The sequence below is a fragment of the Nannobrachium achirus genome, assembly GCF_963921795.1.
Source record: "Nannobrachium achirus genome assembly, chromosome: 22".
NCBI classification, from domain to species: domain Eukaryota; kingdom Metazoa; phylum Chordata; class Actinopteri; order Myctophiformes; family Myctophidae; genus Nannobrachium; species Nannobrachium achirus.
The window spans coordinates 30,431,025-30,445,067 of NC_137829.1; the positions used below are offsets into that span (position 1 = coordinate 30,431,025).

General features: G+C 41.5%; 1 protein-coding gene across 1 annotated transcript in view; it reads left to right on the plus strand.

Moving 5' to 3' along the window:
* Positions 1 to 1,940: 1,940 nt before the first annotated feature.
* LOC308307772 (glycerol kinase-like) overlaps positions 1,941 to 14,043 on the plus strand; it is a 39,652-nt gene continuing 27,549 nt past the window's right edge. Inside the window, exons 1-4 of the mRNA XM_080753051.1 lie at positions 1,941 to 2,088; positions 7,573 to 7,646; positions 11,738 to 11,844; positions 14,014 to 14,043. The exon at positions 14,014 to 14,043 is cut by the window's right edge and continues 48 nt beyond it. Of these exons, the coding sequence (XP_080609177.1) occupies positions 2,032 to 2,088; positions 7,573 to 7,646; positions 11,738 to 11,844; positions 14,014 to 14,043 (268 nt within the window). The 5' untranslated portion in view covers positions 1,941 to 2,031. The remainder of the gene's footprint in view (positions 2,089 to 7,572; positions 7,647 to 11,737; positions 11,845 to 14,013) is intronic.

Consider the following 14,043-nt stretch of genomic DNA (forward strand, 5'->3'; position numbering starts at 1 on the left):
TAAAGCCCTACTCTATTTTTACACTTGTTCTCCTCCTCCATGAGAGAGAGAGAGAGAGAGAGAGAGAGAGAGAGAGAGAGAGAGAGAGAGAGAGAGAGAGAGAGAGAGAGAGAGAACTTCTGTTCTCTCCCAGTGTGCACGTGATGACGTGTTGCCACAGCAGCTGTCATCGTGGAGAACTGGACTGGCTCATGTGTCACAGTGGTTCTCAAACATTTTCATGTCAAGGAGTCAGAACCCCCAGAGTCAGGACCCCCAGACTGTATTTGATCCTGTGTGGACCCCCAGATTGTATTTGACCCACCCAGTATGGACCCCCACATTGTATTTGACCCAGTATGGACCCCCACATTGTATTTGACCCTGTATGTGTGGCGGAGAGAGTCGCAGCCCCAGCCTGAAGCCTCAAAAGCCTAGTATCTGCTCTCGTTCCATTAGGGATATCTCTTTGGTCTAGTGGTTAAGATATTGGACTTTCACACGGGAGACCCTTGTTCCATAGGGATATCCCTTTGGAGTGATGGTTAAGATATTGGACTTTCACGCGGGAGACCCGGGTTCGAAGCCGGGTGGGGAGGTTCGGATCACCTCCGTTACATATGGACCCCCACATTGTATCTGACCCTGTATGGACCCACATCTGAAAAGATTTTGTACCAGTTGACCCCCACCCTGGCCACACATTCAATATGTGTGTTTAGAAAATGTTAAACTTTCTTTTTGAAATAGCATCATATTTTGATGCTATAATGGTCGAAAACATGGAGACTCCTTCCAAGGCAGGTATGGTCAGGGTTAGCTCTGCTCCAGGTCCTATTTATCCATATCACAATGAAAACTAAGATTTCAAAGAAAAAAGTAGCCTACCATGGCATTTATTTCTTTGATTGTTATTGATTGGTTGATTGAATAATTTATTAGAAGTTTGCATAGGAAAAAGTACAGTTTCATGACTGTACAAATCACTAAAAGGAGATCCTAGTAAGCTTTTTGGCTTATTTACACAGGAACCACCACTTTATCTCATGTAACATTGACAGACAGATAGAACACAGTACTTTGCTTGGGGATACTAGTAATAAAGAGAAATGGGAGATATTTACAATGTAATGTTTTAATATTATTATATTATTATAAATGTACATAATCTACTGCATAGTACTGTGTTCTATTCGTCTGTCATTCAATGTTATATGACATGAGATACTTAAAGGTTTCCTGTGGAAATAAGCTTAGTCTTTTCTAGGATCTCCTTTTAGTAGACCTTGTACCAGTGAACTGTACCGTCATGAAACTGTACCTTTTCCTATGCAAAATTCTAATAAAGTCTTCAATCAATCAATCAATCAATCAATCAATCAATGTGTCATATCATGGTCCACCGGTGGGGCCCAGGGCCACAGGTTGGGCACTTTATGTCACCTCGTCTGTGTGGCCGTGCCCCCGGCTGTGATTGGTCAAACAGTTCGGCAGCGTACTCTGACGTCACTACTACGACACAACCTTCTGGTTCGCATTCCGTCTTTCACCGGAGACATCCGGTTTACAGCCCGCCTACTCCCCAACTGTATCCTGTAATTTCTCCACACACACACACGCACGCACGCACGCACGCACGCACGCACGCACGCACGCACGCACGCACACACACACACACACACACACACACACACACACACACACACACACACACACACACACACACACACACACACACACACACACAGAGGCCACCGCTGTTTCCGCGGAGTCTTCTCTAGACCGGATATGCAAACTAGAAAAATGTGAATCGGTCTCATTCTTACGCTAAACCGAAACGGGGCGTTCCTAATTCCTACTACTAGTAATGATCCTCCTCCTACACGCGCACGGCCCCACACACACACACACACACACACGCACGCACGCACGCACGCACAGCACACACACACACACACACACACACACACACACACACTACACGGAGACATCCAGGATCCAGAGATCATCGCCGAGGTTCCGTGGAGCTTGTGTCCGGTGAACAGTGACATTATGACGGATCCTCTGGTGGCTGCCATCGACCAGGGAACCAGCTCCACACGGTTTCTGGTGAGGAGGATATCCATTCCCATTCAATCAATTCATAGACAAACAATAATGCCCTGTAATTGGTTTAACTGCGACAGTTTATATTATTATTGGGTTCTATTTGGTTCATCATGTGTGTGCACTGTCTGCTAAGATACAGCAACAATTCAACACATAACACAACACAACACAACACAACACGGAGGGTTTTAGTTGGATTGAGCAGCAATGCGATCATATGATAATAGATGTATTGTGCGCCCTCTGCCTGCTCAGCAGGTACACTGCATGAAGGTTATTGTAATGTAGTCTATATACTCTATGAATGTAGTAGTTAGTAGACTCATTCATGGATTAATTAAAGTCAATTCTGGATTAATTAAAGTTAATTCAGTGTAAAGTGCTTTACGTCTGACCTGTATGTTTGTGAGGTTCACACAGGAGCAGTTGACACATTTTTTTATGAACAAAATACAAATCGTAATTGTGTAACAAAAATATAATCAAAGAAATACATAATCAAGATGGTTTATTTGCTACTACTCATGTACAGTCACAAGAGCGAAATGCAAGCATGGTAATTATGTAAGGTCCTCAAAAAAAAATACTGAAAGATACTATGATAAAATAACTCTTACTCAATCAATGTGCAAATATTTACTTATGGCACAATGAATATCAATGAATTTATTTGTAGCTATTTTTGACAATATATTGGCCCCAGAAATGCAAGTTAGGATTTTGTTAGCCCCGCTTGGTAGCCCCTTGGAACCTTATTTTCTGTTTATTAAAGAGCTGGAGAGAAGGAAGAAGGGAAGACCTCTGTTACTGAACACTTTATAGAGCAATTATTATGTTGTTTTTTTTCTTCTTTTTTAACAATATATGTATTGGCATTTTTGACAACAGTATGGCTCTTATTGTGTTAATAAAATGCCTATAAACCATCAAACTAAAACAGAGCAAACAGACATCACATAAAACACATAAATAATAGCATTATAAAAAGAGAAAAAAAAGAAAGAACAAAAGAAAACAATATCACTGACACCACTTTCATACTTCTCCTGAGGCATGGATTTACCATTATCTTTATTGACCTGCTGTGAGTCCCATGGAATTCTAAACATGACCTTTGTCATTTTGGATGAAAGTCCAGTTGTAAGGGAAGCTGAAAGAGGTGGTCTTTCTCTAACATGTGTCTTTCTCTCATTTATCTTTATACTTAAACTAAGTATAAATGAATACAGTATACATTTTTTTTTAATTAAATCTCAGCCTGGTCAGGTGGAAGACTGTCTAGTTTAACATTAGAGCCAGACTGATATCAGTTAGGCAATCTTTGAGCTTGTAGATTGGGTGTGAGATTGATATATGGGCTGATGTGAACTCGTAGGTTGTTGTTTGCTTGTTCAATATGGGTCACATCGGTAATCAGTTGGTCTATATAGCAATGGTTCTCAACCTGTGGGTCGGGACCCAAATTATTTTCGGGGGTCCTCAGATGATTAGCTTAATGTGCAACGTTGTTTTCTTACTCAACAGTAAACAAACCAACATAAAGTTATAAAGTGTATAGAGGTATCAGCACGTTTCTAAAGTGACAATGTGAGGACTTTTTATTACCTCTAAAATGACAAATTAAAGGAGCTATAGTCAACTTTTTCTTGAAAAACGGATGCTAAAATAAAAATAATGTTTCGAAAATATTTGATAAAAAATATTAAGCTTCATATGTGTTTCTTTTAAAAAATGACCACAAAAAACGTAACATAATGATAAAATAATTGTTTTGGCCGTTGCCAGGCTGACAAAGTCTAGTTGACTATAGCTCCTTTAAACTTTGGCAAATTGTCATATATTAGAAGCAGAAATTGATGAAAATATCCAATCTACATGCTCACAACGCCTCCGCTATTTTCACAATAGAACTGTGTTATACAAAATGTTATGCCTCAACTCTTAGTGCTCGTCAGGGTGGGGGGTCCCCAGTTAAATATGATTATTTTGGGGGTCGCGGCCTGAAAAAGGTTGAGGACCACTGGTCTATTAGGACTCTCCAGGCATCAGCCCAAGAAATCTGACCTGACACCACAGTGATCTGCTGAAGCTCTGCTGTGTAGAAAAGTATACTAACGACTCAGAAAGGTCAATGCACCGTTTCCACGTTCACAAGATGATATTATTAGATGACATGATATTTGAGTTAATTCATAATTGTGCTTGGCATTGAACTCTGGAATTGGAACATTTGCCTTTTGGGGTTTTTTAAACAAAAGTTGCACGGAGAATAGATATGACAAATAACTTAAAAATACCAGGAAATGACTGACATGTGACATTTAATCATTATTATTCTTAAAAAAAGAAAGAAAAGAAAACTATCTATAAGCTCAGATTATACAAAGTATGAACCTTTTTTTTTACATGGAAAGGATTCTGGCCGTTATGATGATCTTAAATAATTGCAATTAGGCAATTCTGTAATAACTGTGAGAGGCTAGGAGCAAGCTGACGACATCGTATCTGTTCCTCTGTCACCTCAACTCCTCCAAAGAACCCCAAACTCCTCTTTTAAGCCCATTAGGCCTAATGCTTTAACTATTGAAAAATAGCAGATCTACAAGCTCACAGCGAGGCACCGAGTGCCGTGCTGCGAGCTTGTAGATCTGCTATTTTTGAAAAATCGTGATTTATTTTTTCAGGTTGTTGAATATATATTTTTAAAGTTGTTTGTAACTCAGATATTTGCTTCTGGGGGGTCCCTGGGACAACATACTTTGAGATGGGGGTCCGCAGGTCAAATACATCTTTTGGGGTCGTTGACATGAAAAAGTTTGAGAACCACTGATTTAGAAGAAATCTAAATCAAAGATGTTCAAAGACTTGCACAGATGTTCAAAAATATGGCAGATCTTTAAGCTTGTACTGTATATCTACTATTTTTTAACAGTTAAAGCATAAAATAATGGTTAAAGTGGTTCAAATCTAAAGTGACACAGATTTGCGTTCAGGCCGAAAATAGGCAAAGTGCTCCTTTAAATGTTGGGTGGAGTGTTGATGTGATTAATGGCTTATCATGTGAGTATTGCAATCATTCAGTAAATGATGTAATCTTGAGATTACACACATTGACTGGAACAGTGATGTCAGTCAAATCATATGATCTCCCTAAGGTTGTGCGAGGACACCTCTGTACACTGTCCAACCGTGTGTGTGTGTGTGTGTGTGTGTGTGTGTGTGTGTGTGTGTGTGTGTGTGTGTGTGTGTGTGTGTGTGTGTGTGTGTGTGTGTGTGTGTGTGTGTGTGTGTGTGTGTGTGTGTGTGTGTGTGTGTGTGTGTGTGCTCGCGCGCGCGCGTGTGTGTGCGTGTGTCTTTGATTAGATTTATTTATGTCAGGGTATGAGTATCTGGAACACCCTGACCCTGACAATTTAATTGCCAACATACAAGAAGGTTAAAAATATGGCCTGTGCATGCGTGCGTGCGTGCGTGCGTGCGTGTGCTGGACAGCAGGTGATATGTGTTAATTCTCTGAGCTCATTACTGCAGACAGTTAACTCATGAGTTAACCTCATTAGTACTGTGTTACATCCTATTTCGCCCCCCTCACTGTGACAGTTAACCTCAGCGCTGTGTTACCTCCTATCTCTTCCCCTGCACTCTAGAAGGATCCTTGGCTCACTCTTAAGTTACAGAAGGATAAATTAACACAGAGGATTTGACTGTGCAGAAAATCTAGTTTTATATTGTTTGTTTTTCTTCCAAACCTCAGATCCTTTCAGCCTGTTCTTGTGTATTATGTATAACAGTCCAAACAGGGAAAGATCAGTGAGTCATCATTCTGGTTAAAATATTATTGTCAATATATTGTGCCCCAATACCTCTGACAATATTATTTTAGTAAGCAAGCATTCATAAGAATTGGTAGATATGTTGATAATAATCTGTCCAGTCTAACATCAAACTGTAATCTCTCTCTCCCATCACGGTGTTGTGGGTTTGAATGTCTATAGTGACCTTTGGTGGGAGCCAGCCATGAGGTCTTTATTTGTATTTGGGGGGGGGGGGGGGGGGGGGGGCGACCTTTACTTTTTTTAGTATACGATGTGCGGAAAAAGATAAGAATCATCATGTATCGCGGCGAACATTCGGAGATTACCGATTTGGGCAGATAACGCAGAGGAACCTCATCTCGGAGCTATATAGCGGAGGGAGAGGTTCCGAAAGGAGCTTCACTTAGACATTCAGGATGTTATGTGAGATGTGTGCCAATCTTCCCTGAGTGGGTTGGAAACATTGTTGCTGGTCGTAAATCTCCTGCTTTTGTTTTCTGTCCTTTTGCACTGCCTGTGCATCTCTAGTATAGTGGTTCTCCAACATTCTAATGTGGAGGACCCCCAAATTGATTCTGGTGTATTGATGTATTTGGCCACGGACCCCCATTGGAAACTAATTTGTGTGAGGGACCTCCAGAAGAGAAGATTTGTGTGAGAAAAGTTTGAAATTATACTTAATTATTTGTTAATATTCTTCTAGATTTTTCAAACACTTCCTAATGTAAATCTGTTTTCAAATGAGAAAAAAAAGATAAAAAAAAGGAAAATTATAAAATTGGTTAACACGATAGGACCTTTCTGTGTGGAGTTTGCATGTTCTCCCCTTGTCTCCTAGGGTAGATACCCTCACAAAAACATGCAGTAATCCTGGTCTCTATAATGCCTCCCCCTGGCCAGCCGGGGTGCCTGATGGAGGGGAAAGGAACTGGTTGGAATAACGTGTTCCTTCCACGCGCTACATCCAAACCAGGGAAAATCCCCACTGTCCAAAAAAAAAAGAAAAAAAGAAAAAATGGTTAAAGTGGTTAAAGTGATTGTGATGCTTAACACATTTTCAGCAAATAGTGGAAAAGGTTTTGCGGACCAAGTGCAGAGCCCTGGGGGACCCCGTCAGGGTTTAAGTGGTTAATGGATGTTGATGAAGCTATGAATGAACCATGTGATCAGTTAGCAGCGCGATCAAAGAGTGTCCTAACTCTTTCAATGGCCTCTCTGTCAACACACACTCTGTTGTTCCATCGTGACTCTGTGACTTACTTCAGTGTTTTATTGACCTCCTGTCCTGGCTACTCATCAACTCACACACTGCACTGGTTCTCAAAGTGGGGTCCGGGGGCCCCCAGGGGTTTTTCGGTCGGTTCCGGGGAAACTAGTAAACATAGCATCAAAGTCATTTTAACCACTTTAACCCTATAACCCAGTACATTGGCTATTTAAAAGTGAAAGATTTGAAAGTTCTTGCATGCGGTCCCATGGCACAACGTCTTTCCAGATGGGGGTTCGTTTGGGGGTTTGAGGACCACTGCTCTACTCACCATAAGCTTTGTCTCTGAGGACCACTGCTCTACTCACCCTAAGCTCTGTCTCTGAGGACCACTGCTCTACTCACCATAAGCTCTGTCTCTGAGGACCACTGCTCTGCTGACCATAAGCTCTGTCTCTGCAGGTTTTCAACGCTAAAACAGCGGAGCTGATCAGCCACCATCAAGTGGAGATCACCCAGAGCTTCCCTAAAGAGGGGTGAGTTCACACACTAGGAGTGGGCGATATGGAAAAATACAATATCACGATATTTTCCCAAGCGGTATCACGATACACAATCTTATCATGATTCTTTTTCATGTTGGTTTATATGGTTATTTTTCAAGTTACATAACAGTACAACCACCTACAGTACAAGGTAACAAAAACTAAAAGAAAGGGATCCTTTTGGGTGGTCTAAATTGATGCTTACAAGAATGTAACTCTGACAGTATACAAATGAAACCAAATGGATTTGGTTTCATAAGGGTCCATTTGGTTTCATTTGTATACTGTCAGAGTTAAGGGAAGACCTTGACATTGTAAAGTTTGAGAACTACTGATTTAGACCAAAATGCAGGTTTAAATGAATTCTGCAATGAATCTCTGTATTAACAATTCAACAGGATTTTATAAGTCTCCCTCATTGTATCACGATATATAGGATATCTCTGAAAAGGCATATCGTGGAGACGAGACATTGTATCGTCTCAACGATATTTATCACCATATCGCCCATCCCTAGTTCACACTGAGTATCTGTATTTTACTTTGAGTGTTGATATAGCGTGTGAGGCGGATACTAGACAACGGAAGCGTTTCATCTGTTTGTCATTTCTGTTCAGGAAAGGAAAACATATTTTAAAAATGTATTTCATATATATTTTAGCATTTCCATTTCTGCCAAACAGCAAGCTGTATATGCTTTGACTAATTCCATTCACAGAAAGACAGATTTATGGTTTGTTTTGATTGAAATGCATCTGTGATTCTGTGTCATTTTAGATTTTAACCACTGTAACCATTCAAAACTATTCAAAAATAGCAGATACTGTATACAAGCTCATAACTCTGCTATTTTTGAATAATCACGGACATTTGTGCAAAATCATTTTTAACACAAATCTTTGCTTCCGGGGGTCCCTGGAACAAGAGTATTTTGAGATGGGGGGTCGGCAGCCAAATCTATACTATAATTTTGCGAATGTCTGAGTGAGTGAGTGAGTGTCTGTCTGTCTGTCTGAAACAGCGTTTCTCCTCAGTGGCTGGAGCAATTGATCTGAAATCGCATCACCATTAGCATATGAACACACCTAACATAACTGTGAAGCCCGTTTGTCACTTTCACAAATCATATACTGTATATTAGCATTTTTATGGTGTATCTACTATCTATTCTGCATCTAGCATGAGGCACATCTATTCTGCATCTAGCATGAGGCAACATGTTTAACCAGCTCTCTCTGTGTGTGTGTGTGTGTGTGTGTGTGTGTGTGTGTGTGCAGGCAGGCGGGTGTGTGCGCAGGCGGGTGGGTGGGTGGGCTGGGGGGATGGGGGGGGGGGGGGAGGGGGGGGTAGCCATTAAACGAAACGGGTATTTCTTACATTGATGCTCCTACATATTATCATGCAAGCACCAGTTAAATTTACTTTCCATCCCTCATATACTGTATGCACAGTGCACATCCCATAACCCACACACTGCACATCATTTTGGAGCTCATATCTTTGAACGGGTAAGGGCTAGTACATATAATTTGGGGGTCCATATTCTGAGAACTGTAGCCAAAAATAGCCGATTTACAAGCTCACAACGCCTCACCCTGCGAGGCGTTGTAAGCTTGTAGATCGGCTATTTTCAGCAGAGGTTTGATGTAGAGGGAAAAAAGAGCAGATTAAGTACAGAGTAAAAGGTCAAGTTTATTAGGTAATGACATGAATCCAAAATACACTGATGATTGTGCTGTCAAACAATGAAACTATATGGAATTTATGAACAGGTCGTGGGGGTCCTTCATCTCTCTCTCAACTAAGGGGTCCTTGGCCTGAAAACGTTGAAGACCCCTGGCCTAAATGTCTCTATAAATGATCAATGTCCAATAAAGTTAGTCCTTTAAGCAGTGGTTCCCAACCTTTTGACCCCCAAAATAATCATATTTGAACCGGGAACCCACCCACCCTGACGAGCACTTGGAATTATAGGAGTAGGCATTACATTGAGTTTGACTCGATCTATTCCATTGTGAAAATAGCCGATCTACATGCTCACAACGCCTCGCCTGAGCATGTAGATCGGCTATTTTCACAATGTCTGCCTCTAATATTTGGCAATTTGACCAGTGTTTGAGGTACTAAAAAGGTCTTTAAAGTCCTTAAATTGTCATTTTATTTATACCCTGTATACACTTATACTGTATGTCGGTCTGTTTACTGTTGAGTGAGAAAACAATGTTAACATGTTAACATGTTAACATTTAGCTAAACATCTGGGGACCCCCCCCCCAAAAAAAATAAATAAATATATATATATATGTCACGGTTTGATAGAGAAACAGTACGGTCGAGAAACGGAGCACTCGTCGTGCGGCACGGGGCGGAACAAGCGGTCGCTTTGAGCCACAACAACGTCCTCCAGGCGGAGCCGCTCGATTGTCCACGACATTGCAAGCGGCCGGCGGAGCGCCGCGCGAGTTACGAAGCCGTGGTGAATGCAATCGTTATATTACGGCCTGGGCAAGCCCACGATAAACGCCCTGTCCAAGTGACTACAATGGAGCGCTCCCTAGCTCATAGTAAGCTAATGGCTAAACCATAGGGCTAAACACTGCCGAGCTAGGCTAGTAAATAAAGAAAGAGAGTCGCAAACGAGTGACGTCAGCGCCTTCACTAGTGAATGGCTGTCGTCGCCATCTGGTGGTGATTGGTGTGTGGTGAACGACAAAACAAGCGCTCTTACAATGAACGTACTGAGTTACCCAAACGTACTGTAACATATATATATATTTTGGGGACCCTCTGGGGGTCCCGACCCACAGGTTGAGAACCATTGCTTTAAGCTAGGTACAACAACATTACCATTACCGGAAGATCTGGTATGTGATTATGTGTGTTATGTAATCTATTTGGTGAAATAATAATGATGGTATCTACCGTATCTTTGAGTTAATGATACAACTGAAACATGTGGCCATGCTTGAGGAAATCCTCTGCTCAGAGGGCGGAGAGGTTTGATATCCTGGTTGGATATTAAAATCTATGAATAACTATTTTCTTTTACTGTGTTATTGCTATTCTAAAATATAGTTGGATAGTTACAAGAAATGGGTTTCAACAAGGGAACAAATAGAACTCCTGTCACTTCACAGCATAGATTGAATGTTTTCAAAGTCAACTTCAATTCTGTTTACAGTTTACAGTATAACTACCACAACATTAGATATTGTCAACATAAATTGATATTTAAAGGACCAAAGCAGGGTTATTGCATGGTTTGCATGCATAGCTGTACTGAAATGAATGGCTTCTTGGAATGTCAAGAAAACTGGAAATTGTCAGCAGTAACGTGTGTGTCCAGTATGACATTTAGACAGTGACATGCAAAAACATGTTCCTTTACATACATTTAAAGGGTACATTTATATTGTACTTCATTTGGACCAATTTCTAAAACAAGGACCCCCTTTTGATGAATTGTTCTGCCCTAATCCACCTGTTTCCGCGGGAGTTTACTGGAGATTATTCGGACCACACTTCCGGTTTAACAGCAGACATACAAGCTCACGTCGCGTCGCAGATGCAGCCCGTTGTGAGCTTGTAAATCACACTCGGCTGCGGCGCCGGAAGCTCGGTACAGCGTCTGCGCAATGCACTATGGGGGCGTTGGAAACCCGTGGATAAAAACCATGGCCAGAATGCATCTAATGACTAAATGTTTGAATACTAATGATGACTAAATGTTTGAATAAGATTCCGGACACAGGCCACTGATGCTCGTCATGTTGGACGTTTGTATTGTACGCTGTATCTATGTATCTACAGTATGTTATGCTTAGGAATGCATTCTCCCATGGATAGATACATCCATCCATGCACAACCAGCCATAGGAATAAAGATCAATCAAACCATTATTGAATTTGTAAGTGTACACATCACATGCTCAAATGCATGTGTGTGTGTGTGTGTGTGTGCGTGTGTGTGTGTGTGTGTGTGTGTGTGTGTGTGTGTGTGTGTGTGTGTGTGTGTGCGCGTGCGCGTGCGCGTGTGCGTGCGTCCGTGCGTGCGTGCGTGCGTGCGTGCGTGCGCCAATCAGATGGGTGGAGGAAGATCCTATGGAGATAATACAGTCAGTGTACGAGTGTCTGGAGAGGACCTGTGAGAAACTGGGACAACTCAAGATTGATGTATCCAACATAAAAGGTTTGTTTGTGTGTGTGTGTGTGTGTGTGTGTGTGTGTGTGTGTGTGTGTGTGTGTGTGTGTGTGTGTGTGTGTGTGTGTGTGTGTTAATTTGTGTCAGTGTTTAAGTGGATACCCAATAGGCAGTCTACACAGGCAGACTACAGACTACAGTCAGAGATTAACACTCATCATGCTCTGATGTCACTGTGATGTCAGGGGAACCACTCTGGCTTGATGTCCCTTTTATGCCCATATATTTTATGCCCATATACCGTATAGTCGACAATGTGATGTCAGAACATGCCCATATATGGTTATTCCCAGATCACACTTGCAAATTAAATAGTCTGATTTATGCCCATATATGGAGATCCCTGATGTCATCAATATTAAGGGCATATCTGGGTATGCCCATATTTGGTAATGCCCATATATGGACATGTTCTGACATCACATTGTTGATCGTGCAGGGGTCTCCAATCCATACTGTATATGGGTAACTGGTCCGATATACATCACTGGCTAGATGGCAAAGAATTAGGGCGAGGTTGTATGTCGCTTGTCACAAGATTTGTGGGCTCGCTGAAAGTGTATGTTATCCCAGGACAGTATGTTCTCCTAAAAAAACTGTCAGACAGTACAAAGGCAGGGCCTTTAGCCAATGAGGGAGCAGCGAGCCCACACTGTTTCGTAGGAACAGTATTTCTAGTTATTATTGCGACCGTAGGTCGCACGTTTACTATGAAAACCGGCACATCTTGTCCGCGTATCCGTGTATCTCTGAAGGTCACGCCTGACACTGTGGTTCCCCTGACACATCACTGTGACATCATAGATGATATCACAGGTGACATCACCTATGTAAAAGTCCATATATGGGTATTCCTCAGAATCCCTTTTATGCCCATATATGAAGATCCCTGATGTCATCGATATACATCACTGGCCAGATGGCCAAGACATGGCCCATATCTGCGTGGCTGGTTCAAATGCTGATCTCCAGAGAGAGAGAGAGAGAACATTCAGATGGACTAGTATCAGAGGCAGAATCTCACACACGTTGACTCAGATGTTCCGCTGTAGCCAGGTGTGGCGAGAACAATCCCGCACAATAAAGCGTGTGAGCAGCGCTTTTCTTTTTCTTTGTAAGGCACTTGTAGATCTGCTATTTTCACTACATATATATATATATTCTATTGTGAAAATAGCAGATCTACATGGCGTTGTGAGCATGTAGATCGGCTATTTTCACAATTTTTGCCTCTAATATTTGACAATTTGGCCAATGTTTAATTCGCCATTTTAGAGGTATTAAAAAAGTCCTTAAATTGGCACTTTAGAAATGTGCAGATACCCTCTATACACTTGATATTGGTTTTACAGTTGAGTGAGAAAACAATGTTTCACATTAAGTTAATCATCTGGTGACCCCCCAAAATAATTGGGGGGGTCGTGTGTGATGTGATGACGTCATCAAAAGATAAAGTCGACTTCAACTCAACTTTTTACTGAGTCGAGTCGACTTGCAAAAATCACAAGTCGTTAATGCACTACTTCAATGTAAAGGTTATTGTTTTTATGGGTTTCTACTCTTAGACTGGTGATAGGTTCATCGCCATCGTTTCTCAAAGTTTGGTCTTGTGGACCCCCAGGTGTCCAAACAGACCCTTATGGGGTCTGTACCCTTTTCTATGCAAACTTCTAATAAAGTCTTCAATCAATCAATCAATGGGTGCGTAAAGAGTGAGCAAATGATTAATTTGCACACTCTCTCACAGTTAAATTAACACATATTTTACAGTGTAGATTGGGATCAGAGAGATAATGCATATCAAACTGGGGGTTTGATATTTTAGAAAATCAATGAAGTAAACTAATACTGGAAGCCCAATCTACACTGTAAAATCCTCGGTGCTTTGTGTACTTTAGCTCTGAGAGTGCAGATTGACAATCTCAGAGTTACAGACCTGTAAAGGGTCCATTTGTAACCAGACACAGGGTTCATGTCTTTCACTGACTGCCCTTGGACTCTGTCAACAAATCTCTGTGGATAGCATTCATAGCTGTGTGTGTGTGTGTGTGTGTGTGTGTGTGTGTGTGTGTGTGTGTGTGTGTGTGTGTGTGTGTGTGTGTGTGTGTGTGTGTGTGTGTGTGTGTGTGTGTGTGTGTGTGTGTTTTGTCTCCTCAGCGGTGGGAGTGACCAATCAAAGAGAGACAA